At 37.3% G+C, this 27,391-nt stretch overlaps 1 protein-coding gene and 1 long non-coding RNA gene across 2 annotated transcripts; both read left to right on the top strand.

The window, feature by feature from the left end:
• Positions 1-10,276: 10,276 nt before the first annotated feature.
• Positions 10,277-20,622, top strand: LOC139733047 (uncharacterized). Its single transcript, XR_011711060.1, has 3 exons — positions 10,277-10,413; positions 18,153-18,229; positions 19,986-20,622. It is a non-coding gene; the product is annotated as an uncharacterized lncRNA (long non-coding RNA).
• Positions 20,623-20,625: 3 nt separating this feature from the next.
• Positions 20,626-22,540, top strand: LOC139733037 (solute carrier family 35 member G1-like). Its single transcript, XM_071643884.1, has one exon. It carries the CDS (start codon positions 20,672-20,674, stop codon positions 21,893-21,895), a length of 1,224 nt encoding a protein of 407 aa, XP_071499985.1. The 5' UTR covers positions 20,626-20,671; the 3' UTR covers positions 21,896-22,540.
• The last annotated feature ends 4,851 nt before the right edge of the window (positions 22,541-27,391 follow it).

Raw genomic sequence — 27,391 nt, 5'->3', positions numbered from 1 at the left:
TTGGGAAAGTACATACATGTATATCCAGAGCACTCCAGTTATATAATAGTGACAACGTCCCTGGGACCGTCGATTTGCTGGGGTCATCCCACTAGACCGACACCCACGAGTCATACAGCCCACGAGTTCGACATTGAAAATAGGTCCATGAGTCATACAGCTCACGAGTCATACAGCCCATGAATTCGACACTTGGCAAATAAAGCCCATGAGTTCAACACGAGGTTAAAACAGCCCACGAGTTCGACAGATATACAATACGGCGCGTAATGTGTCGGTCTCGTGGGCCTTGTTGGCTTAGTGTCGAACTGATGGGCTGTATGACTTGTGAGCTGTATGACTCGTGGGCTGTATGACTTGTGAACTGTATGACTTGTGGGCTGTATGACTCGTGGGTGTCGGTCTCGTGACGTGCACCCGATTTGCCTTCCTTATATCGGAACTTCGTTAAGAGTGACTAATTGTGCACAAGGCACTCACTGGTCAAGTCCCTAGTTACATTACTGAACTACTATGGTAGTGCAATTTCATAAACACACGCACTCTCAATCTGCGCAGTTCTACAAGCACTTATTTTTAAATACAAATCCCATCATGCAGAATAAAAATAACATTAGGAGACCGAGCATTTTGAATGTGCTGCTCCAAATCTATAACGCCTTCCTATACATGTACCATTAGAAGTCATGAAATCCACAACTGCATGGAGCAGCTCTCTTTAAATCAAAACTATAAAGACACAATTTTTTCATTTAACTGCGTATGATGTCTAGCGTATTAGAAGCTTTTACAGCGAAAAATAATTATGTATGTTAATTGGTTTTGCGCTTTTTGAATTGGTGGTATTATCATTATTATTATTATTATCATTATTATTATTATTATTTGTGTTATTATCATTATCATCATCATTATTATCATTATCAATCAGTATTATAGCCGAATAGTATAGTGTATAATTAGAGACAGTTACGTAGATTATGAATACTGAATGATCATAGATACTGCAGGAATTTCGATTTCGCTGTATACACGGAACGGAGAATTTCGCTAAAAACCGCTCGGTATATGAGCACTGTATATTGTTCTTCCTCGGGGCCCTGTTACCTACACACAATCAAACTGTCAAACAATCCACTATATAGACAATGACATCTGCATAAACGCAGAACATTGACTGCACAAACTATGTAATTCAATTTGTAATAAAACATTTATAATATTGGTCACAGTTATCGGAAAGAAAACATGAGGAGACCCTTTATAAAAGAATTGTTATAATGTATATCAATATCTATTGGGGCAAAACTGTATTCTGTGAAAAACATTGTAATGGTAACATTACTTAAAACGGAAAGAAAAGAAAATACGTAACGAAATCATAACGATACCCTATAAAAGATATAGTAACGTGTATAGTAATACCGAAATACACTAACCACCCCCCCCCCCAAAAAAAATACGAAAGTAAACACTTTTTTAGTTCATATTTTTCTTAGAAGATTTTGATGAAAATCGACGTATTATATACCATACTAAAGGTGATTTGATTGGCTAGTAGGTTAATACAAAGGGAAACTTTACGCATGAGTGAACACATTCATTTTTGCCCTCCAAGACACAAAAGTAGAAATTGCAAAATTTGACATGTTGTATTTCATTTGGCAATCCCCTTCAAGATAACAATGACATACAAAAAAAAAGTGGTTAACACAATGAGAGACATGAATGCAATAGCAAAAATAAGATTTTGTTCTCTTTATCTCTTTATGACCTCAAACAAAAACAAAGTGGAAAACTATAGAGGGAAATAAGAATTTTATAGTAATGGCATAAAGATGACTGGATATACAGCATTTCTTTATTTCACTCCTTTAATTTAGTAATTTAACGATTCATGAGAAAGATTTAAGAACCAAATATCATTTATGATTTTCCTAATTTGAAAACACATTGAAATTCTACTATTTCTATAAATATTGATTTTCTCTTATTTCATTTCAATTTGGATTTGACCCGAGATTCTTCATTCCTTCTCTTATTTTTGGCCTTTATTGATATTTTGGGAAATAAAGATAATTATGGAGATCAAAGTTTTATTTTTGCAACGTAATTAATGTATCTAATAGTGTTAAATTTGTCTAACGTTCTTATTGTTATATGGATGAGAACTTACGCATAAATGACAACTTGTTCATTTTTACAATTTTTACTTTTGTGCCTTGGAGGAGAAAAACAAAGGTGTTCACTCATGTGTAAAGTTTCCTTTTTTTATTGACCTACCAAGTTAATAGCCAATTAAATTACCTTCGATAAGGTATATAATACATTAAGTTTTTGCCAAATATTTGATGAGAAATATAAACTTGAAAGAGTGTTTATATAACAGCATAACAAAGAAATTAGAGAAATTAACGCACAGCAAACAAACAGATTAAAAATCGCTACCAATAATTCTTGTTTGATGAATGTATTTCTTTCTGTGAACTTGTCGATGTTTTATTTATCTATTTATGTATTTCTTAACCAGGGTATCCCTGTCAGAGAGAAAGCATGTACTGTTATTCATGGGGGCCCTGTAGATACAACCAAACAGTGACCGATGGTGATATTATAAAATGAATAAAGCATAAGATACTATATAACCGCACAAGCCATATACAATTTGTATACCTTCTAATATGGGATTACATAGTTGGCCCACGTACGTTTACAGCCATCTAGGCCTATAGTGATTGCAGTAATCAGACAGAAACAAAAATAGGAGACCCTATCACATATATATATATATATACATGTATATTATATATATATATGTGTGTGTGTGTTTGTGTGTGTGTGTGTGTGTGTGTAGGCCTATATTATCATTACATCAAAAGGTATTGGGGCAAATCTAATTTTATTGAAGTATGCCAAAAATGGCTAGAATGGTTTCAAGCAAGAAAAAATGTCTATGAAAATTAATGAGACCCCAAAACATAAAGCAGCAAGTATGCTGGAAGTTATGGAAACGGAACAAAAAAATCAGAAAAATTGAATAAAAGAATGGGGAATATGGGATTATACGGTTAGTTTGTTATTCCGAAAGTTCGCTAATCATGCTAATCCGAAGGTTCGTTATTCTGATTCCCGAAGGGGATATTCCGTAAGTTTGTTAATCCAAAAATGAAATATAATTCCGAAGTTTCGGTTGTACTCTCCTTTATCTATTCATCTGTAATTCTCTTTTTCACATTCGTATTAAAGGCATTAGTTACTATTTGCAGATGAAAAAAAAAAACAGCTTATATACATTTTTCATCATAACTATTGTTCACATTTTGTTCATATCATTTTTGTTCAAATTGTTTCATTGGTTGTTTCTATCCTAAACTAATGTCTTAGAGCTAGTTTGAAGCACTAAGACATGAGTTTAGGATAGAAACAACCAATGTAACAAGTTGAACCAACATTATTTGAACAAAATGTGAACAATAGTTATGATAAAAACTGTTTCTAGACTAAATCGTCTACAACTCTGAGATAACTGGTGATTTATCCTTATATGTTAAGTTTGATTGCATTTTTGATATTGTAGGTTGTTTTGTGATGCAACGGACCTACACATACTCATCAAATCCGAAAGCTCAAACATTCTTAAAATCACTGCTCGCAATGGTAAACAATGTTAAACGTTCGGAATAACGAACCTTCCCAATAACGCTTTAAAACGAAACGGAATATCACTCAAAATATCATATATACATTGTGTTCGCCTTTTGGAATTCTTTCTTCCATCTCTTCCCCATCATTTATATTCATTTAGATTTAAAACAAATAAGTTGACAGGATGCGAATACTATCTATTCTTCAAAACAATTAATGCTGTTTGATTAAAGTTTGTGTTTTGTGTGTTTGCTTGCCCCTTGACGACAATTTCTCTATATAAACTGGTACATTATAGGCCTATTAAAGGACAAGTTCACCTTCATTTATAGACATGTGGGTTGAGAGAATATAGCAATAGTAGAACACATCAGTGAGAGTTTCAGCAAAATCGGACAATCCGTTCAAAAGTTATGAATTTTTGAAGTTTCCGCTCAGTCACGGCTGGATGAGAAGACTACTATAGCTTGTGATGTCATATGAGTACAACTATATAAAGAAAGTATAAAGAAAATTCAACATATATGCACTTTTCTCTCATAACAAAAGAATACTCGACTTCTCTCTTTCAGAAGACAGGGGGAGTATACCCTTAAAGGGAAGGCAAACCCAAAGAGCAATGTGGATTGAGTGAAAGCAGCAACATTAGTAGAACACATCAGCGAAAGTTTGAAGAAAATCGGACAATCGACGCAAAAGTTATGAATCTTTAAAGTTTTGGTGTTGGAACCGCTGGATGAGGAGACTACTAGAGGTTATGACGTATAAGTGGACAGCAATATAAAGAAACTATAAAGAAAATTCCACAAAAATTCATTTTTCATGAAAATTACGAATTCCATTAACTTGATACTGACATAATTATGTTAAGGGTAGCAATTATTCCCCCTGCTTTCTGAAAGCGGTTAGTCAAGTGCTCTTTGATAATGCCAGAAAAGTGAATTTTTGTTGAATTTTCTTTATAATTTCTTCGTATTGTTGTCCACTCATAAGTCATAACCTCTAGTAGTTTCCTTATCCAGCGGTTCCAACACCAAAACTTTACAAATTCATAACTTTTGCCTTTTACTAAAGTTGCTGCTTTCACTCAATCCACATTGCTCTCTTTGGGTTTGCGTTCCCTTTAACATACGTCAGTAACAAGTCGAAGAAATGTGCACTTTATTCAAAAAGTAAAGTTTTGTGAAATTTTCTTTTTCTTTTCCTTATATCGTTGTACGCATGTGACGTCATACACTGTAGTAGTCTTCTCATCCAGCAGTGACTGCACAAATACTTTAAAAATTCATAACTTTTGAAAGGATTGTCAGATTTCCCCCAAACTTTCACTGATGTGTTCTCCTAATATTGTTGCATTCACTCAAACCACATGACAAATATGAAGGTGGACTTGTCCTTTAAGGTCGGTGAGATTTTTCTAAACCGATGAAGCAAAGCTATAAATCTGGAAGCACTTGCTAGAAAAAAAAAAGTGTGTTCATTTCAGTTCAAATATTGATCCAGGCAGACACGCGGCGTTCTTTTATGGCGTTTCTGTAGGCATCCTATAACACTCCCCTTTGTAAACTGATCAATGGCACGTAACAATCAATAGGATGTTTTAAAATTATAAAATGCATGGCATAGAAAATGAGCAAAGAGAGAATCACTAGGACGGAAAATGTACGGTAGTTCGAGTTTACTAGGCATAAGTCCTGATAATTATCATCAATATTCAACTGAATTGCCAATAATTCAGAAGTGCTAGCATTGCCATCCATGTAGGTAACCCGGCCTACTTGTCTTTCTCTCATAAGCTTCAGGGTCTACGTCTGCAGTGGGTTTGTTCAAATATTGTGAGAACACGAGCTTCAAAGGAAGTGAATTCATTCAATCTCCATTAGCTGTAGTGTATGCTAGTGGTTTACCTTCAACCTTATCCACTGATTGCTCATAAAATAGTTACGACGCAAAATCTTGGAGTGAGGCTGTGGGATGATCAGGGTTTTTGACTATTTTAGCTCTGATAATTCTAATAATTCATCACAGCAAAGGCATCCATTTGGTTTCTACATAATTGTTTGTTCGTATAAAACTTTTACTCCACTAATTCCTTCTCCTAAACAATGAACGTAGCAACAATCCTTCAAGTGTTCCACTTGCCCCAGTGTTGCACTTACTCCATTTTACCCTATACGTAATCCGTATACTTTCACAGATACGACAGACAAGGCTTACACGTTATCCCTTGATACGCAACAATAAATGAGCCGGTGACAATGATAATGATTTAAAATCTAATTTTCACGTAATAGTACTATGTAAAGCTACTACACTGGTTATAGCCTAGATGGGATCCCCATCTTCAGTCAAGGGTCCATCTTGAAGTCATCACATTCAGGGCCTTTCAGTCCAAGGATGGCCAAAGTCGCTCATAATAGCTTTAGTCACGAGACTTTCAAAGAGAAGTGAAATCCATTTCATGAAGTCTCTCATAAGTGTGTCTTTAATCAATGAGCAAAACGTTTCTCATAATAACAGGACCTTCATGAAAAGGACCCCTAGTTAGTGTCTACGAGTAGATCTGTACCGTACACGTTAGTATTGGCCTATAAGTAGTCATCTGTCTCTCATGGACTGATTGCGGGTACTATCACCCGTCCTTGCTCTATGAAATAGGGTTGATCTATTTTCGCTTTTAAAAGGCTGGCTTCTTGATGGGCTCCAGCACGATCTCAACAAATGCTTCGGTCTTGAAAACATTCCCTTCACAGCTAGGCATTGAGATCTATTCAAATGGCCTCCATGTCCTTTTGAGAGTTGTCACTTATTTAAACGTATCCATCATGTGCACGGATTTGTGGAGCGGTGATGGCCTTGTTGACTTCCCTGGCTGTTACCGCAAGTGTATAATGGCACCAAGGAGCTCCTTGATGGCACAAAGCCATACGAGGTAAAAGAAGAATTGAAGCACATTTTCACAGGCATTGAGTATAGCTTTCCTCCCAGACTGGAAGAATTTGCAGCAACCATATTGCTAGCTCATTTCATGGAGGGATTAATGGTTTAGGCCTAATTCATCCAGTAGGCCTTATTCACGCGTGTGCATGTCAATGTCTATAGAACCGTATTTCATTGATACCGTCATTCTGTGCACCTCTCAAAGTATGATGAGGAAGTTCTTTTTTGTTTGTTTCTTCTTCTTGTTGTTGTTGGATTGTTTTTTTTTGGGGGGGGGGGGGGCAGGTAGGTTTTTTGTGGGGTGCGATGATTACAAAGTTCCTACGCTGCACCACAGTTTAACAAATTCCCAGTTACGTGAATGTGCTGAATTATCCTGGTACTTTACTTCACTCCGTATTAGGTTACACTATAGGCCCTATGAAATAAACCTTTCTCTTCGATAGACTTCATGCAGGGACTGGACAAGGGGGACTAAACACGCTCAGCAGCGCATTCACTTTAGAAGCGGCATGGAAAGACTCGAGAGAGTTTTAATTAAACCATCGGGAAAATGTGGTAAGGACAAAAACAAACAAACAAGTAAACAAACAGAAAGCAACTTAAGTACATAACGACAACAACAATAGGTCCTACGTCCTATAGGGCCTAAATGTTAGTATAGGCCTACACAGTCACGACAGTACCCACATATCCACGGACATTGACTGGCCAAGGACAAGGACAAGGACTTTTGAGATAGCACAGTAAAGCAGAAAGAAAGAAGAAAAACAAAGAATAAAAGAAAGAAAGAATTCGTACAAACATGGTAGGGGCATGATACGCCGACAGGCGCATCGCCTAATAGAAAGATTTTGACAAACAAGATAGGTCACAGCGTATCACATAAAAAACAATAGGCCCTACGTCCAGGTACAAGTGCATGCATGACGCATACCGTTATGCAATGATGCCCAGAACTATTTGCGAAAAAGAGGGGTTTGTTTGTAAACGACTGTTTTGTTTTGGTTTTCATTGCTCCTCCTTTGCTTTCTTCCGACAGGATGCAAGACTCAAATGCCTGATAAAAACTATAAACGAGGACTTATACCAAGGGAGCGGGGGTGTGGGCGGGTCCCCCATACACCCCATCGTTGTTGTTGTTGTTTTTTTTTTTTTCAGAAGATAGGCTATAGTGAAGAGTGTTCATGCTTGGGCTCCCCACTTTTGGGGGGAGCAGATAAGGGCATTGAGACAGTTGTGTTTTTTGTTTCTTTTGTGCGTGCGTGTGTGTGTGTGTGAGTTTTGCTGCTTGTCAGGCGATGGCACTAAATAAGTATCAACCAAAAATGTAACACCCCCTTTCATTTACATATATATGTATGTATATATATATATATATATATATATATATATATATATCTTTTTTTTTTCTTGTCTGCCGATTACAGTAACCCCGTGGAAGTGGCACCAGTAAGCCATTATTAGGTGATCCGAGTATCCTCTCGGATCACCTTCTGTATCTGTACGGATTCTTTGTTGGGTGTTCTTCTTCTTCTTCTTCTTCTTTCTTTATTTCTGGACAAAATTTGTGTATCGATTAGCTCAGAAAGTGTTCTTCCTATCAATTTCAAACTTATACCATATATGTATCATGTCCCAAAGACGACGGGTCTAATAAAATCATAGTGATCAGTCGACCGTGACGTCACTATGACGTCATTATATGAAAACACATTCTCAAACATATCTCATCAATGGAATGGAATTTTTCAATGAAATTTACGTCACATATATTTCAAGTTATGCGCATTCTACTCATATTCTCAAAATTCATATTTTCTCTTAAAACGCGCGCGTACGCGCGCGTTAAAATATTTGTATGCTCCAATCGAGCTCAAATTTTTTTTGCACACGTTTCAGACCATTTGGAGCATTTTTTGAAAAATTGAAAAAATCGGACGGACGCGTACGCGCGCGCACATATACGCACGCACAGCTCATATGCAACTGAAATTTCCCGTTTTTTGACGTTTATCGGATGCCTGAAATGTCAAGTAATACTTCTACCAAGTTTCAAGTCAATCCGACTCAATATGACGTCATACGGGCCCGTCAAAGTTGAAATTCCGCGCGCGCGTCAATGGCGATATACAGTGCAACAATGCCAAAAAACCACCAATTTTAATTCCGATATTACTCGTCAGGATGGACGGTGACCCTCCATTTTCTTTTTATATTCTGAAAGCTGATGAGTTGTTCATGTCATTTCATGGGTTGGCGATGCTGAAAAAATGATTAAAAGATATCAAATTTCTTAATAAATTAAAAAAAGTAAATTTTCAAAATGACGTCATCAAGTTTCAAGTTCACTCGAGCGTATCGCACTAATCCTTTGCCAATTTTCACCCAGATTTCAGTATGATGTAGCTTATTAAATACTCTTTCATTAATGCAATAACAACATTTTGATTGCATGACGGCATCACCTCGTAAAAATGGATTAAATGTAATCTTGTCAAATTTGACCAGTTTAAGTGTTATCTCTATGGGAGTGCAGTTTTTCTGGAAATGAAAATTGACATGACTATCTTTATCGAGCACTAGCTCCCTTATGCTTCGGTGAATTTCTCCCAGATTTTAATATGTTGTAGCTGAGACTTTGGGCTATTGGTAATGTGCCCTCTATTTTTCATTTGATGTCGGGATCACGTCCAAAAACTTGGTTGAAATTAAAGCTTATCTTCGATGTATTGAGATATTCCTTTCTTTTTCCAAGTTTCTTTGCAATAACTCAAGAAAAACACGCTCTATCAGCATAATATTTTGCACATGTTTAGTTCATGTCACGTACATTATTTCATAAGATAACAACTACTTGATCAGACACCATATTGGGTATGTAAATTGGGGTCAAAGGTCATAAATGTTTCATCTTGTATCTTGGTGAATACATGTCCTATCTTTCCCATATTTTGCACACGTGAAGACCATGTTACAGGGATCATTTCATAAAATAACCACATTTTGCTCAGATGCCATCTTGTCTGTGCAAAGTGGGGTCAAAGGTCAAATATGTACTTCTTTTTCTATCTTCGTTATGACGTGTTATCTCTATGGGAGGGAATTTTTTAGATGTGAAAATTGACATGACTCTCTTTATCGAGCACTATCTTACTTATGCTTCGGTGAATTTCTCTCAGATTTTAACATGTTGTAGCTGAGACTTTACACTATCAGGACTCGAATCATTGATTAAAAAAAAAATCGGATCACCTAATTTGTCAGTGTTGACAAATTCCGGTTCTAGTTGTTTTTTTTTTTATCATTTCTCGCTTGTCAGCCGAGTACAGCAACCCTGGAAGTGCCACCAGAAAATGTGACAGCCACATGTCCCTCCCAACCCCTTCCATTAACATTAAAAGAAAAAGCCCCAAATATGATAGAAGTCCCATATCCCATAAAGTTGGTCCCTTCACTTTGAAAAACGCGGCGCCGCCCCTGCATTACGGATGTACACGTTCCCCTCGTTTCTGTTATTACTCTGTTGTTCTGCAGGGTCATTTTTCGCACAAGTCTGGAACCTAGACTAGTCTTGCGCAACAGTCGTGTGTCGTTTCTGTAAACAACGAGCGAGAAGAAAGTGACCGGACCTTGGGTGCACTGTACTGGTACATTGCGGTTCTACTGTTCGTACGCTATACTATTAAGTAAATGATGTCCGGTGCTTCGCTTCGACACTGCCTGCCTGCAGCTCAGCTGCCTGTCATCCTCCACAGCTTCCGAGCGGTATTATACTGGTATTGTAGGCAAGGTGCAGGTCTTGGCTAGGGTGGAAACATCAGGGAGGTGAGACGATCAGCATATTGCATACATAGAGCTGTATTTACATAGTGATTTATGGGACTGCGTGTTCCCGAACTCCTCTCGCTACGTTCATTGACATTGACATCAGCATTTGCATTACCTATCTAGCGGCTACCGGTACCCGCGGTAAAAGTCATCAACGCTGGACAGTGCGCAGCGTTAATGTGGTAGTAAGCAGTGTACAACCTATTAAAAGTCGTATACGATTGCGTTTCTGTGTTATTAGAATTTAATACAACAATGGTCAACATACAGCTCTGATGATCAGAGCACCCAGTCTAATAAATGAGACTAGGTTTTCATTCTGCATGCTGTCATACTGTACTGTCGTGCCGTATTCACTTTACAAATCTGTGTCTGTCATTATAATTTGTATATTAGATAATAAAGTCAGTTGAATTGATGCTTGATGCCCTGCTGTTTTAATAGCTGCTATAAAACCCACTACTGTAGTAGTACTGTTTCTACTGGTACGGTACTGTCTTCACAGCTAACAGGGCTCCAGTAAGAAGGTTGCATCATCGAACCCTTGCTAATACTGTGTCACATGGGACATACTGGTATTGTGATCAAACACTCTTTTTCTTTGGAATTTCTGTTTACATATGTGATTCTTGTACTTCAGCACTAATCAGCTCCTGCAGCTCTTTGCATAATATTGTTGATTGCTCCAATGCCAATGCTAAGGAACTGTTGAAGCTGTGTGGTGTTGAGTGATAATCGTTTTAAGGTTCAACGTTCTAGACACTCCTTTGCCATCATAACTTCAGCTGGCAGGTATTGTCAGTTCGAGAAATTCATTCATTCAATGGAACTGCCATCCCTTTTCAGTTGTAACTTAACTGTCTTTAGGTATTTTCAAAACAGAATTAGAGAGGACCATAAGACATTAAGAGTAGCACCTTTAATTGGTGACTGACTGCACACGACACACCTCCGGCAGAGGTAGATCCAGGAATTCCGTCAAGAGGAGGCGCCTTTACACAAAAAATGGGGGGGGGGGGGGGGTGCACGCACCCCCAATTTTTACGCCCGTGCCCAAAGGGTGCTGGAGGCATTATGTTTTTGGGTTGTTTCTTTTTATTTCTTTTGTTTTAACAAAAAATAAAGGGGCACCCAGTGTGCTCAACCTGGATCAGCCACTTTCCAGTTTATGGAGCCTTTTGGAGGACATCTACCAAGTACTGAGTACAACTGTACCTTTTATGTACATGTAACTATAGATACATTTGCATTCTGTCTTCTACTCTGGTATGAAATGCTGAGGTGAAGAAACTTGTGCGTGTGAAGCTGATGAGTGGTTGAACAGAGTATGTAGTGCAAGTAAAAAACTTTCTCAGGCATGGAGCTAGCTAGGGGATATATTTGTGCCCTGGAAACACTTACACTGTAAAGGACAAGTCCACCTTCATATACATGTGGATTGAGTGAAGGTAACAATGCTAGTACAGTAGAACACATCAGTGAAAGTTTTGGGAAAATCCGACAATCCGTTCAAAAGTTAGGAATTTTTAAAGTACACTTGTATCTGTGCAATCACTGCTGGAGGAGAAGACTACCACAGTGTATGATGTCACATGCATACAACAGTACAAGGAAAATAAAAAGAGAATTTCACAAAACTTGACTTTTTGAATAAAGTGCACATTTCTTCGACATGTTACCGGTACTGACTTATGTTAGGGGTAATATTATTTCCCTTGACTTCTGAAAGAGAGAAGTCGAGTGTTATTTTTTTATGTGAGAAAAGTGAGGATATCTTGAATTTTCTTTATACTTTCTTTATATAGTTGTACTCATATGACATCACAAGCTATAGTAGTCTTCTCATCCAGCCGTGACTGAGCGGAAACTTCAAAAATTCATAACTTTTGGAGGGATTGTCCTATTTTCCTCAAACTCTCATTGATGTGTTCTATTGCTGCATTCACTCAACCCACATGTCTATGACGGTGAACTTGTCCTTTAATGAAGATGCAGTAAGCGGTAATGATGTTTGCAGGGAGTGCATTCCAAAGCCTCACTGCTGTTGGCATGAAGGTTTACCTCTTGTGGTGTAATAGGTGAGAGACAGACTGGTATTTTGAGGGGGTTACCAATTTCTCAATCTGGTATTAGTCATTGGTTTGATACATGTACATCTCTGACAATAGTGATGATATTGTTTGGAATCTTGTCAAATCATCATCCTGTGTAAGATTATTCATGATGTCATCGCTCACAAATTGCCATAAGATACTTTTTTGAAAAAATCTTGAAATTTCCAGTTTTTCCTTTATTTGCAATTATGCCCTGGTCTCATACCATAATAATGTATCTGACCGATCATCATTTTGAACTTACAATGTATTCAGCCAGGGCTAACATCATGCTATATTGCAATTTTTATGAAGAAAAATTGAATTTTCATCTTTTTATGTGTGTGTATGTACACGACTAATGGAAAATTTTGAGATGACATCATCAGTTCACTCATTTGCATTACAGATGTACATTCATATTGACTGTTTGAGGTCTGTTTTGCAAATGTAAGCAAAACTTCAGAATTTCATAACCTACCTCAGATTTATGTATTTTGATCAAAGTTTCTGAAATTTGCCTTCAACACATGGACATTGACAACTTTTGGCATCCATGGATGATGCAGGAGGATTCACTTTAAAACAAAGTTTGGAGGTACGAAACAGATGAATGGAAGGAGATGACCAGCCAAAGTGGTGGGGTCTGTCTTTTAAAGACTGCTCCTGGTTGTGGGGTTTTCTCTCTCCTCACTTACATGCAATATGAAAAAAAAGAGAAAGAAAACAAAAGAACACAATTCTTGAAAGTAAAATCGGATGATTCATAGATCTAGTTTAAATGACATCTTTTTGTGTTGTTGCTTATAATGAATGTGAACAATCTTAGTATTATGGAGAACCTGTAAATGTAGAATGAAACTACTCTTCTACAGTATGTGCCTTCAAAATGGCCAACGTTGGCATGGTTCTGTGAGATCTGATAATGCTGATCCCTTCTGTGTTATTATTAGTCTTTTCGTGAAAATTTGATTGTGCGTCACTGTCAAAAGCATGTAAGAGCTTGATTATGAAGCAGGAAAGGAACTTGTTTGATCTTGATGTCAATTATGGAATGTTTCCATTAATTTTTTTCATTGAATGAATGATTAACCAGAGAAGATTGAATAAATGTGTTGCTGAAGAACTTGTTTGTGTTAGTTTTAAACGTACAAAGTCCATATTGCCCTATCTTTGCTGAGATCGGACACTTTCTGTAACTTGCATCACTCTCACAGGAAGTTGTTGGCTTAATTGCAGGAATACCGGTAAAGCAGTCTTTGTACTCTTATTTTGCTTGCAGGGTGTGACACATGTAGGTTCAGTTTGGGAGCTGGTCCTATAGACGGCACAAGCATGTGAGAAAAGACTCTGCTGTACCATACAGCCATGCAAAGAAATAACTACATGTTCAGAGCAAAACATTAGTTGGCATTTTTGCCTAGAACCACTTGTATGCCATTTACAGTAAGCCTACCAAAGCTGGTATGGCAGTCTAGTTGAATTTTGACTATGAATGTGTAGTCAGGTATATGTACTATCACTTGTGTAGGTATAAATGTGACTCAGGAGTTTTTAACAATTAAAGTGTTACAGCTAGTATGTAGGCCTACCTGACAAGATTTAAGTACCTACATGGTTACAGCTTTTTCAATACAGAGTTAGACTGAGCATTTTATGTCAGCTGATTTAAAACACCATGACACACCTTTGTTGCCCAGACTGAGCACTTTATGTCAGCTGATTTAAAACACCATGACACACCTTTGTTGCCCAGACATTTTAATGGAACACTACCTGATGAGCTTCTGCAGACACCCAACCAGCAGCTAAGAGAATGTTCAAGGTTATAGGTTTAGAATTAACACAGGACAACAGTTGAGAGTATATCAGACAGCTGATGAGTGACTGATTATCATTCCTCCATGCGCCGAGGAGGAGTGCTGATGACATGTTTGACCCCAGGTGGAATCTCACAAGATGTACAGTCTAGTGGTTGGTCCATGATGGAGCCAATAGAAGCCGACTGTGTAGTATTATAAAAGGTGATGCATTGTGCAGTGATAACCCAACCTTTAATGAGCTAACAGCTTTTTGAAAATATTCTGGTATGATTCCAGTCTGGTATGACTCATACAAAGCCCAGTATAATAATGACATGGTGTTTCATGAGGTACACTGTACTCCTGTTCTTAAAGATATACATTGTATGATAACACAGAGTTGAGTGAACTGCAATCTGTATGATGTCTGTGAGGTGATGGGGGATCAGGTGCAGCACTTACAAATTAATGACTGCAATAGGCCTACTAAACAAACAATATTAATGTATGCAGCTAATATATCAACATGTATACTTGTGTTGTTGTTGTTTTTTTGTTTTGTTTATATTCTTCTTAGAAGTAGTTTATATGTACCGGTATATCTTCTTAAACAGTGAAAACCGACAAATGTACATATTGTGCAGGTATAACCAGATTTCCTAAAGCCCAACCAGACAGCTCACTTATAGGCTATCAAATTCAGACACCATGAGTGGCAATCCAATGTCATACAGTTTAGGGCACTGTGTTGAGTTATTTTGATGTGTACAATGCACCTTCTGTAGATCCCTCTGCTGCCTTGTCTCTGTAGTGCATTGTATGCGAGCTCCTCTTGCATTTTTGTGACTATTGTTGCCAAAAGGTTGTAGTCTGTCTGCATTGTTGCACCAAGGAGGTCATACCTCCTTGGTTGCACAGTGGGAACATACAAAATGTTGTAGTATAGCATATATATACAGTGTACTGGTATGCATTGAACTGTGCAGCTCATTACACACTGTGTGTGATTGGTCTTGACCTGATACAATGTATGTACAGTACACATTTGCGTTTAAGTTTTTTTTTCAGTGATAATAGAAATACATTGTACATGTACATGTATATCAATTTAGCTCCCTTCAAACAAGTCATGCATGAAATTGTGAACCCAGAAGAGTAAACTGTATACTTCACTACTTTTTATCTGTCACAGCTGGGATGAATCTGGGTTCATCCTTGCCATCCAAACTGAATGACAGCATGTTCATTAACAGAAACCACAGAAGTCACTGTTATGTGTGTAGATAATCATTATACATTCTGCAACATCATTGTCCTCGAACAATTAATAGAGGGCATGACTTTCTTGTTAAATTCTGTAAAGGTCCTTTCCTTAAACAGGAAACAAAAGGTGAATACAGTGCAGTATGGCTACTTATGTGGTAATTGCAATCCGTAATTCATATTGAAATAACCTCTCTCTAGCCATTTGTTTTTCTCTTTCTCTTTTTCCTGTTATTCTTTCTTTTGCATAGCTTAGGTATTTGTCATGCGTGAATTTGTCACACCCACTGACGTGCAATTGTATTTTTCTAGAAACTTTCATTGAATATGTACACACTAAACAACTGGTAAAACTGGCAAGGTGTCAGGAATTGTGAGGTTGCAGATAACAGACCGTTAATTCATCCCCTATCTCTCACTTTTATCTATATATTTCATATATCAGTGCTTGACTTTCACATTTTTTTGTGAGTTTGATGAAGTTTATGAAATTAACACTAATGGAAATACAGTATTGCCTCCATTAATGTAAATGCTTTGATTGCAAATTTACGTAAGATTAAAGGACAAGTTCACCTTCATAGACATGTGGGTTGAGTGAATGCAGCAATATTAGTAGAACACGTCAGTGAGAGTTTGAGTAAAATCGGACTATCTGTTAAAAAGTTATGAATTTTTGAAGGTTTTGCTTAGTCACGGCTGAATGAAAAGACTACTATAGCTTGTGATGTCACATGAGTACAACGATATAAAGAAAGAATAAAGAAAATTCAACATATTTCCATTTTTCTGGCATAACAAAAGAACACTCGACTTCTCTCTTTCAGAAGGCAGGGGAATAGTATTACCCTTAACATACGTCAGTAGCAAGTTGAAGAAATGTGCACTTTATTCAAAAAGTAAAGTTTTGTGAAATTCTCTTTTTATTTTCCTTATATAGTTGTACGCATGTGACATCATACACTGTAGTAGTCTTCTCTTCCAGCAGTGACTGCGCAGATACTTAAAATATTCGTAACTTTTGAACGGATTGTCCAATTTTCCTCAAACTTTCACTGATGTGTTCTACTAATATTGCTGCATTCTCTCAATCCTCATGCATATGAAGGTGGACTTGTCCTTCAAGAAATTTCTTTCAGTTTCATTCCTTCAGTGGAGTTTTCGATCATACATTCAACCACTTGTGAACTTGTCGTACATGTTTCAATATGTGAAATATTATGTTTCTCTTATGTTTCTAAACATTCGGCAGTTCAGCTCCTTTGCAAATCTGCAAGAGCTCTTCATTTTACATCTGTATACCCGTACAGTGTATGAAGAGGTATGGCATGATGGCATACTAGAACTTTGGTTACTCTCCCAGTATGTGCACTTCAAGCCAGTGTACAAGAGATCTCTGGCTCGTAAGTCAGGCGTACTTCCAGTAGGCCACTTCCTATCACGTGTACATGTTGCGCTGATTTCTTTGTTTAATATTTGACCCCATCAGTGGGCCCTATACTCTTCTTTGTGTAGTGTCATTCTTGCAGAGCCAGAACCACTGGCCTTGAGTGTTGTTTGAAGTGAATTGGATGGGAAATTGGTTAATTCCAGGATTATAAGTACTTCGTAACATCACTAGTGTATAATAGCTCTGGAAAATACAAAGACCAACCATGTCGAATGAATGAAATCTTCTTTCTGCATGCATGCTTGTTCTTTTGGCCATTGATGCATTGGTAAGCATTGTTCAGGAAATTGAATAGTTAATTGAATTTAGTACCAGTAACTACACATGTATCTTTGGGGCGGGACCGAATACAGGAGAGCATAATTAATAGATGTTGACTTCTGCCCCCCCCCCCCTTGTAGTCCAAGAAAAATTCATTGATGCAAATAAATGTTTCATCACAACTCTTGAGACCACAATCATTATTGAATTGTATAGACACCATTCAGGGACACAATGCCCTGAACATCACATGACTATACTGTGTATTATCAAATTATTTTTTATTATTATGTGCAGTGTATGTGCCGTAATCAAGCGATGATGCCCTTTGAGCCCTTCTTCAATTTGTGTGAAATGTTTGAAAAAAAATAATTGTGAACGTTTTGTAAATATATCCTGAATAAGCAGAATGGAAATTCATTCTTAGTTGTACATTTTCTTCTTCGTTAATTAATTTGTCTTATTTTTGTTTTGTTTTTTGTTTTGTTTTTGGAGGAGGGGGGGGGGCTGGAGGAAAGGCAAATTACAAAATTCATTTGTATTTTTGTGTTTACTGAATAGGTTGAATCTGTAGAGTCATATATTTGTTGCAGAATATGCCTTAAATATCGCATATCACCAAAGATTTTGCTGATGCACTTATAACTCTTAACAGTCGATAGAAAAACAAGGATTGCTCTTTTAATTTTCACTTACTACTTAATGTTGGACAAAATCATATTTTTTGAATGTTCAAAACCGAGAAAATAGGGGCCATTGCTACAGTGTCCTAAGTATTTGAATATCTAAACATACATTCTCTATTGTGATGCACTGGTATCTTTGTCTGAAGTATAGAATATGTTTCTAATCTCTGTTTGTATGTAGGTAACCAAGAGATTTCAGAGAGAGAAATGATGTTCTTACAAATTGGAATCAGAAGCTCTAAATGAAAGTTGTGCAAGGTAGGCGAGAAGTCTTTGTAAAATCCACACAACATTGCCCAACAAGACAGTAATAAGCATGTATGCTTTTGAGCACACATATTGTGTATACTAATAATGATAATTAACCGTGCTTATAAAATTGCATTTGTATTGAAACATAGTGCAAATATATGTCTTTATACACTGTTGACCTGCTGATTCCTGTGGGGGAAACGACGTGGCAGAAAAAGTATCTATAATTGTCTATAAGGGTAGTCTGTAAATCAAGACACATTTTTCATTAAACTGTGATTATCGTCAGCATATTAGAAGCTTCTGCACACAAAAGGATATGATATTATGTACATATAGGTTTCGCACTTTATGAATAATTACCATCATTGTTATTATCATCATCGCCATTATTTGAAAAAAAAATGCTCGATCACGGAGGTGATCAAAGATGTGAAATATTGAGGAAAATGGAGTAATGTAGGCCTGGATATGAAGTTGGTTATCTGTGCTGTTGAAAGTGAACCAACAAGTCATTGTGTAAGCATGGGTCTTATATGGGACACAAACCAATAATCATTGCTTTAATATTAAAAACAAAGAACATAACTTTCGAGAGATTTCATTCAATCAAGCATGTGCGGTTAGTGTTAGCTCCAACATGTCCAAAGTAAAATGCAGCTTTTAAATGACACACGAGGCTACGAAACCAATAGCTGCAATAACCAACTGGCCGCGCTGCCCATTCCAAATTATTAAGGCAATCACTGGCCGTGGTCCTCTTCTGGTAAATGTAATGTTCTAGAAACTATCTGGCTAGAAGACCAAAAATATGATTTTTCCCACCTCTTCAGAGTTCTGCTCAATGCACATAGGTACAACTTGAAGTTTGCGTTCATGTGCTGTCTACGATTAAAAGGGCTAAGTTAGATCAACAAGCCTGGTATTTTACCTATTTGGTGATAAACGCAAACAGAAAAACTGACCGGAAATGAATATTATTTATTAGTGGAAAAGTGAGCAAAGAAAATGGGATTCCATCGGAATTCGAACCCGATAGCTTCTGACCATTCGAGCATTGAGAATTTTGGGTTTCTGGGACGAATACTGAAAAAATACACTAGGGCTTTCTACAGCTCAGTCGGTAGAGCACCGGGCTAGCAATCCGGAGGTCTCGGGTTCGAATCCCGATGGAATTCCATTTTCTTTGCTCTCTTTTCCACTACAGTATATTTGGTGATAGATGCATTGTGGTTCATTGAAGGCTTGCATAGCAAGAGGCTCTAAGCCTTATACTTCATAGTGCACCAATTCTGATTGTAATCTTGAGAAGTACTGTATAAGTCTACCACTCATTTCACTTGTCAAAAATCTTATTCTAATGTTTGTTAGGATTAGTGTGTGTTGAATTCGGTAGCATAAAAATGACTAAACCCATATACAATTTGGTTTAGAATGGCTGTTGAGGCAAACTGCTTACTTCTGCCAACCAAGTGCTATCTTTTTGTTTCGTAGATTATTTTTTGTCTGTTTGTGGCAAGGAGTCTCCAGTAGAGTGGTTGTGGTCCGCACGGCGTAAGTAAATATGGTCCTGAATGTGCTGTGCAGATAAGATTTGATGCCCAAAGTGTTCATGTCCTTTAGCAGCTTCCTATTATACATATAGAAGTTCCTGAGTGTTTGGGTGAAAACTGTTTGAGGAATACAGATCTAGAGGTTCACTCACTTGCAGTTCACTATCCATCTTTTCTTTTCTTGTTTTTGTGGTGATACCCATATATAGATAAAGAGAAGGCCTACGCGTCATTGGAGGAGGTCATACACCAAATCGACAGAGGACTTACAGCGTCTTCATCATCACCCTCCTGCTTTGTTGCTTGGACAACAGAACATCTTCTCTTCAGGTCCAGTTTCACTCAGCAAACAGTTCTTAAAGGTGGCTAAGAGAGTGGAACCGCACAGCTTCTGCCTTGAGGCTTTCAAGTTTCTGAGGAGGGAACATGCAAAGGACATGGATCGAGACGTTTTCAAACTTTCTGATCTTGGAGTGACTTGAATTTTATGTTATTGTCTACGCCACTTGCTGGTATTTGTTGTTGAGAGTTATGGAATTGCGGTGTTTAACAATGAGTATTTAGCCTGTAATGACATTGAAGTGAAATGAAATTTTGCCAGAGAAATTACCCAAAGATTTACACATATTACCAAAGGTGTTTATTTGTTTAATATATCATATAAATATAAGTATTTTAATCTGTATTTGCTCAGGCGATCTGAAACAGTATCATTGGTACTTATTTCCTTCCATTCTCTTACGATCAGTCACGGCTAGGACGTATGTGGGCATGGGTTCGTACTAGCCACTGTTCATATGAGGTATAGTTGTAAGAACATATGCTAGTAACTGAAACCGTAGTTGACAATTTATGTGATTAGGGTGGAAATGTTCTTCTGAGTGCTTTGGCAAAGATGAATAGCAAAGAAAGCAGAAGTGTAAAGAGCAGGAAAATGTGTGTCCGCAATAGGATGATTGATGAGAAGGCCAGCGGGCTAACTGCTCCAGGAGACGATTCTAGTGGTGAGGGACCATCTGGAAGCCATGAGCTTGAGGGAGCAAAATGGGATTCTTCAAAGCTCTCAGTTCAGGAGATTTCGGAGCCTGGGGACGTGGGCTGTTTGTGGAGGAACCTACACCTTCACAGAGGGTTGATTTTTGCCTTTGCCTCGTGCATTTTCGTGTCTTCTGGCTCCATTGGTGTCAAGATGCTATCAGGGAGGATTGCTCCCACCGAGGTAGCCACAATTCGTCTCTTTAGCTACTTAATCCTGTCTTTACCCCTCCTGGTCCTCTTTCGCGTGCCTCCCAAAGTCACTCTTACACAGTTGAAATGGCTTCTTTTGAGAATTGTGGCTGGTGCCAGTGCCATGACTCTGAGTTTCTATTCCTACCAAAACATCCCAGTTGGCGATGCAACTGCCCTTCTCTTGTGCAACACCATCTTTACTGGTATCTTTGCTTGGATCATTATGGGGGAAAGGTATACCCTTGTTGATGCCGCATTAGCCGTGATTGCTTTATTTGGTGTGGTGCTGATTGCCCGGCCGTCGTTTCTCTTTGGTGATCTCGTGGCTGCTCGCAAGGATGGGAACACCCTTCTGGGAGTCCTTGCTGCATTACTTTGTGCCTTCTGTGCCGCCACCGTTTTCGTCCTAACTCGGAAGCTTGGAGGAATCAAGGTGCATCCTCTTATCCAGATCATGGCCTTTGGCAGTGCAGGGGGTGTCCTGACTGCCATTGCGACAACAGCTCTGGGAGAGTGGAGAATCCCTCAATGTGGAAGAGACAGGCTCATCCTCATATTCATAGGCATTGTTGGCTTCCTGGCTCAGATCTGTATGACTCTCGCATTTAAGCTGGAGAGAGCATCCTATGTAGCAATGGTCAAGAGTAACAATGTCATAGTGGCCTTTCTTTTGGAGTTCGCTGTCTTTAGTACAGTTCCTCATTGGCTGTCTGTGATCGGGACATTATTGGTTTTGTTTAGTTCTTTGGGAGTTACCATCAAGAAATGGATTGCTTCAAGGAATCCTCCTCAAGGAGAGGTAAATGCAGATGAAGAGGAAAGAGAAGGTGAAGAGCAGATGATTCCTAATTCTGATGACAAGAAAGAGGAAGAAGCAAATGGGCATTGATTCAATTCCTGTCCTCACTGTACCTATTTACTGCATGCAATGACATTATCTGTTTCAGTAGCATTGTACCTGTTGAATTATGTATACATGTATACATGATATTTCACAGTGTTTTTATTTTCATATATATTTGACATTCAACCAATTTTTGCGAAATGATCTGTGGAAATCTTAAATCCTCTAATCCTCTTAGAAGTTTCTGGTTCGAAACTTCTTTCTTGAAAATGAATATTTCTCATTTCCTCCTCCGTCAATGTGGTTCTCGATCACACATTCAACAACTCTCAGAATTGCCTTAAAAGTCCAAACTCACAATAAAGTGTACTCTTGATACACAATTTATGGCATATACCGTGTGGTGAATTACAGAAATGCATTTTTTTTTCATGATTAGCAAAGAGATTCCTTTAAACTTTATGAGATTTTTCAATTATTGTTGCACATGCATTATTTAGTCGACCGCCTATCGCTTTCTGTATAAACAGTACAGTGTACATGTGCATTAATGTCTCTAGCCTTTGCTTGTTTGCAGGAAGAATGTGTATTTACAAAATAACGTTGTCAGTGTTAATTCCACATGTGCATAAAATAACCATGACATTTTGTGACATGCATGCAGTTGTAGTTAGCATATTCTGAATTTGAGTAATTCAAGAGGTTTGAATGAATGTAATTTTGTAGTTGAAGAAAACTATATTGTGTCTTATTTTCATCATTATTAATGACATATTTTCTTTCTTTTTGCATGGTATTGCCTTGGTTTCTTTCTCTTGCACCAGTACATGGCTCATCACACTAAGAGGTGTTGTAGATGTAACTTGGTACGCAGTATGGAAATGAGTTTGTTTGATATGGAAAGACTGGGCCTATCCTTTACCTAATTATACGACCGAACTGATCCTTTCATAAGAGTACTGCACTTGCATGTACAAATACATATACGTGCAAGTTAGATATTGAAGAAACGTGTGTTGTATTTTTATGCCCCTGCCATGAATTGTCGCCAGAGGCATTATGTTTTTCGGGTTGTCTGTCCGTCTGTCCGTCCGTCTGGATGTTATCTTGTATGTTACCAGTTAGTGAATATTTGAAGAATTGTCGGCCATGGGGTCAGAGGGCAAGTAAAAATGCTCAAATTCCTAAATACCTGCTCTCTTATTTGATTAGGCCATCCATCCGAATGAAATGTACATTGTAGTTCAAGGAAAGTAAGAACTCAACAAATTTGTTACAAACATGCCACTTTAAGTTTTTGCCAATTATGTGAATTTGTCGTCTCACATTGTCAACACGCACTCTAGACCTATTGAGAGAGCAATGCCATGGCGCAGGCATATCAGTCGCCATGATAGCGACATTTCTAGCTTGTGTGATGTACTGAAGATATCTGTAATGCTGAGAAAGCAGCTTATATAGCGTATGATTATTATTACAATAAAGAGATTATTTTTACACATTGCACCCTCATAGGCTGGTGTAATTATACTGATACTTTACACTCCTTTCCCCCAGCAATAGATATTCCCAGAATGCTGGTAAAAACTTGAGTATTTTGTGTTTTTAGAATCACATTATTGGTGATGTAATTTACCGTGTCAGTGGAATTTTGGCACGATCAAAGTGAAGGATTTTTTTTCTAAATTGAATTAGAAATGACGAAAGGAATTAAATCCAATTCACTTAAGGATTACTGGAATTGCGGTATTTATTATTAATTTCAGCTTCATCTGTGTCAGACCAAAGGTCAAATAATGTCTTTTTTTGGGGGATCTGCAAATCTATAACATTAGTTTGAAGACAACTTTTCACGTTACAATAATAATAATAATAATAATAATGATAATAATAATAATAATAAATAAAACAATGCATATTACTTTACCAATATTTGTTATTTTCCTGTGTTCAGGCATGAATTCCAAACTCTTAACTAGCTTATTTTAGCAGTGTAACTTTGTGCAATTAGACTTCTAAAAAGTACAATGTATTTAACCCTTCCAAAAGCAACTCGGTCGAAGCGCAATCACAAGCTCTACACATTGTATGAGTACGCTGTACGTTGTATCTTGCACAGAAGTAGCGTGGTTTTATGTCGGCGATTTCGTACATCTACATTGTATTACATGTTGCGTGTTACGATGCCATTTGTTCTTTTTAGCTTATAGGCCTATTACGTGTCATAATCATTATGACCAACTCTTTTAGCAATAGATATCAAAATTTTTGTGATGCATTGATGCTTACCGTTTGTGTGTTATGGGGAATGTATATTTATAGATATTTTGAACTACCAGTACTTTATCTTGTGAGAATTAACTACTGAAGGAGAATGACGCTCATTAAAATGTGAAAAAAAAAATCAAATATGAAAAGAAAAAGAAATACTTCAAGATAATCATTTCTTGTTGAATAATTGGGTAGTTTTAATTAATGTTTTTACCTTACATGGTTTTGGTAATATGTATCTGAAAGTTGTGTTAGGTTGGCTGTGTGTTGTAATACAGTACAACTACATAAGATTAGGCTATACATGTATGTGAGTTTATATGTGTATGTAAAGAAATGCACTACATCGTCCGTACAACGCGTGCTATCCAGTGCTGGTCTGAATCTTTTCGATGGTTTACAGTGAAGTATTTCCGGCAGGATTCAGTCGTATGATGATGTGAAATTACATCGATTGAACAGCTTATCATGTCTTTTATTATGTTTTCATTATCTATGGCAGCTTCGTACTCGCATTCGCATTGAAATTCAAATGGATACATTCATATTAATTGATGATAATAATGGTTATTGTTGTACATGCGTTTTTCATCGCAGGGCCAAGTGGCAAGGAATTCAAACTTTCATCGGAATTTGTGTTTTGCACTATGTTCTACTCCTGCTTTGTCATCTTTCTCACTTGTCATGCCAGAGGTTATATTTTCACTTTTTGAATGGGACTTTAGCTCCTTGCACTATTCACCTCTTTGCTCTCAAATAAAGCAGGGAAGTGAGTTCACCTAACGTGATATTTGCCTCTTTAGAAAATTGTTGTATCTCCTGAGTTGATTGCAGTGTCAGTTGCCGTTATACAGTTGTGATGTGTGTTCATGTGGATTAATATCAGACCTTATCCATCTTAAAACTGAGGAAAAATAGAGAAAAGAAAGAAAGAAAAAAAAAAATCCAGCTAGTGTAACCGTAAATTATCAGCGGTAAAGTGAATGGAAGTTACCCGACAAATGCAAAGCAACATTTTAAACGCACACAAAAATTATAGAAATCTGGAAACCATTTCCAAAAAAGACACACAAATTCATCGAGACTTTTCCCCTCCCCCTCCTCAGACAAATTTATGATTACAGAAGATACAGTATTATCTATAGGGGTATTGATCGGTAACATGGGCTGGCGTGGAAATTAACAGTAGAAAGAAGCAGATATGACTGTTCTTTAGAATTCTTGTGAAGTATTTTGAGAATTGCATTTCATAAGATCAGTCTTCAGTATTAACATTGCCCCCCCCCCAAAAAAAAAATGCAACTTTATTGGTAAAGATTGCATTCTGAACTAATTTTTGTATATACACCAAAAATCATTTAGATTCTCCCGAGGGGGCACACCTATCAATATATATATATATATATATATATATATATATATATATATATATATGTATATGTATATATATATATATATATATTTATACACAATTGGGGCGTGGGGGGGGGGGGATTTCCGTGTGAAAACCAGGTATCCTAAGGGGAATCCATCCTTGGAGCGATATATTTGATTCCCCTTGGCGTTTTCATGCTTGTTTACGAGTTTTCCTGTACTGAAATGTAGAGGGCAGCAGAGAATATCGCGCTAAAGGGCTCACAGTTGTAAATGAAATGGAATGTCCCAGACCCCTTCACAAATTCATACCAAAGATACCAAAATAAATGAAAAAAAAATAAATAATGAACTGCAAGATTTATTAAAAAAGAACAAAAAAAACCAAAGGGCATCATTTTCAAAAGTGTCCCTTTGAGAAGCTTTACAACCCTTTAATGTGCAATTTCTCATACAGATGTAGGGGCAAATATCAAAAACACATTTATGATGTTAAAAACTCAATTAAGAAATATTACCTCAACTATAGGGCTCACAGATGTAAATAAAATGGAATGTCCCAGACCCCTTCACAAATTCGTACCAAAGATACCAAAATAAATGAAGAAAAAAAAAATAAATGTAGTTTGGCATAAAACTGAATAGCTGCAGATATTGAGTATGAATTCCTCTACAAACTGCATTTTGGTTTGAAGATGAATGCTTTTCTCATGGAATTTGTAGGGATTATATTTCATTGGGTGCATGTTCGGAAAATTGGGTGCATGTTCGAAAAATGATTTTTTTGAGTGAAAAAAACTCGTAGTCTGGCTTTGCAGACCCTTGGACAGAGTTTGAGCTAAAGAACCCGCATTGGAAATTTGGTGGATGACAGGGTATAGCTCACTTATCCAGGTCAGTGAATTTTAAACACCTCATTTCTCCCAACTATTTTACATAATTTTTTGAATTTTGAATTTCAACACACGTCTCTATGGGGAATTATTTACCCGTGTGAGCCCTATAAAGAATGCACGAAATGCACACAAGTCAATGGGAAGTATTCATCCCACACAAACTCTGCTGGTTTATGTTGATCTATTCTGTCAAATCCCTCCCTCCCCTCCCCTACCCCCGTCACCCCTCCTCCTCCTTCTCTACCCCCCCCCCACAACTCTGCTTAAATACAATTTGTTTTATTATGTTTTTGTGGTACTAGATCTTAGTTCATAGTAGTCATCACTATCACACAACTTGTGATTTTATTGATTGTGTCATTTTAATGTATTTCTTTGTTTGGGCTACCACTGACACAGTTCAAAATACGTCAAGTTAATCTGTTTGATAAATCAAAGCGTTTTACAGTACTTTGTAGGCAATAAGGTGATGATGACACCCCCTTAATCAAGGATAACTGCCTGGATCTATGTATTCATCTATGAAAAACTAATCAAAACTGCAAGATTTATTTAAAAAAAAAAACCCCAAAGGGCATCATTTTCAAAAGTGTCCCTTAGAGAAGCTTTACAACCCTTTAATGTGCAATTTCTCATACAGATGTAGAGGCAAATATCATCAAAAACACATTTATGATGTTAAAAACTCAATTATAATAGAAATATGACCTCTACTATATAGGGCTCATAGCTGTAAATAAAATGGAATGTCCCAGACCCCTTCACAAATTCGTACCAAAGATATCAAAATAAATGAAGAAAAAAAAAAGTAGTTTGGCATAAAACTGAATAGCTGCAGATATTGAGTATGAATTCCTCTACAAACTGCATTTTGGTTTGAAGATGAATGCTTTTCTCATGGAATTTGAAGGAACTATTTCATTGGGTGCATGTTCGGAAAATAGGTGATTTTTTTTTTTTGAGTGAAAAGAACTCGTAGTCTGGCTTTGCGGACCCTTGG

The sequence above is a fragment of the Diadema antillarum genome, unplaced genomic scaffold, assembly GCF_040938485.1.
Source record: "Diadema antillarum isolate AM-2024a unplaced genomic scaffold, OU_Dant_1.0 scf00000024, whole genome shotgun sequence".
Classification (NCBI taxonomy): Eukaryota; Metazoa; Echinodermata; class Echinoidea; order Diadematoida; family Diadematidae; genus Diadema; species Diadema antillarum.
Note: the sequence above shows the minus strand (reverse complement) of the source record. Positions and strands in the feature narration are given on the sequence as shown.

Excerpts from the sequence above, each read along its gene's own strand:
- LOC139733037 (XM_071643884.1), top strand. The coding sequence starts at position 20,672 with ATGAATAGCAAAGAAAGCAGAAGTGTAAAGAGCAGGAAAATGTGTGTC.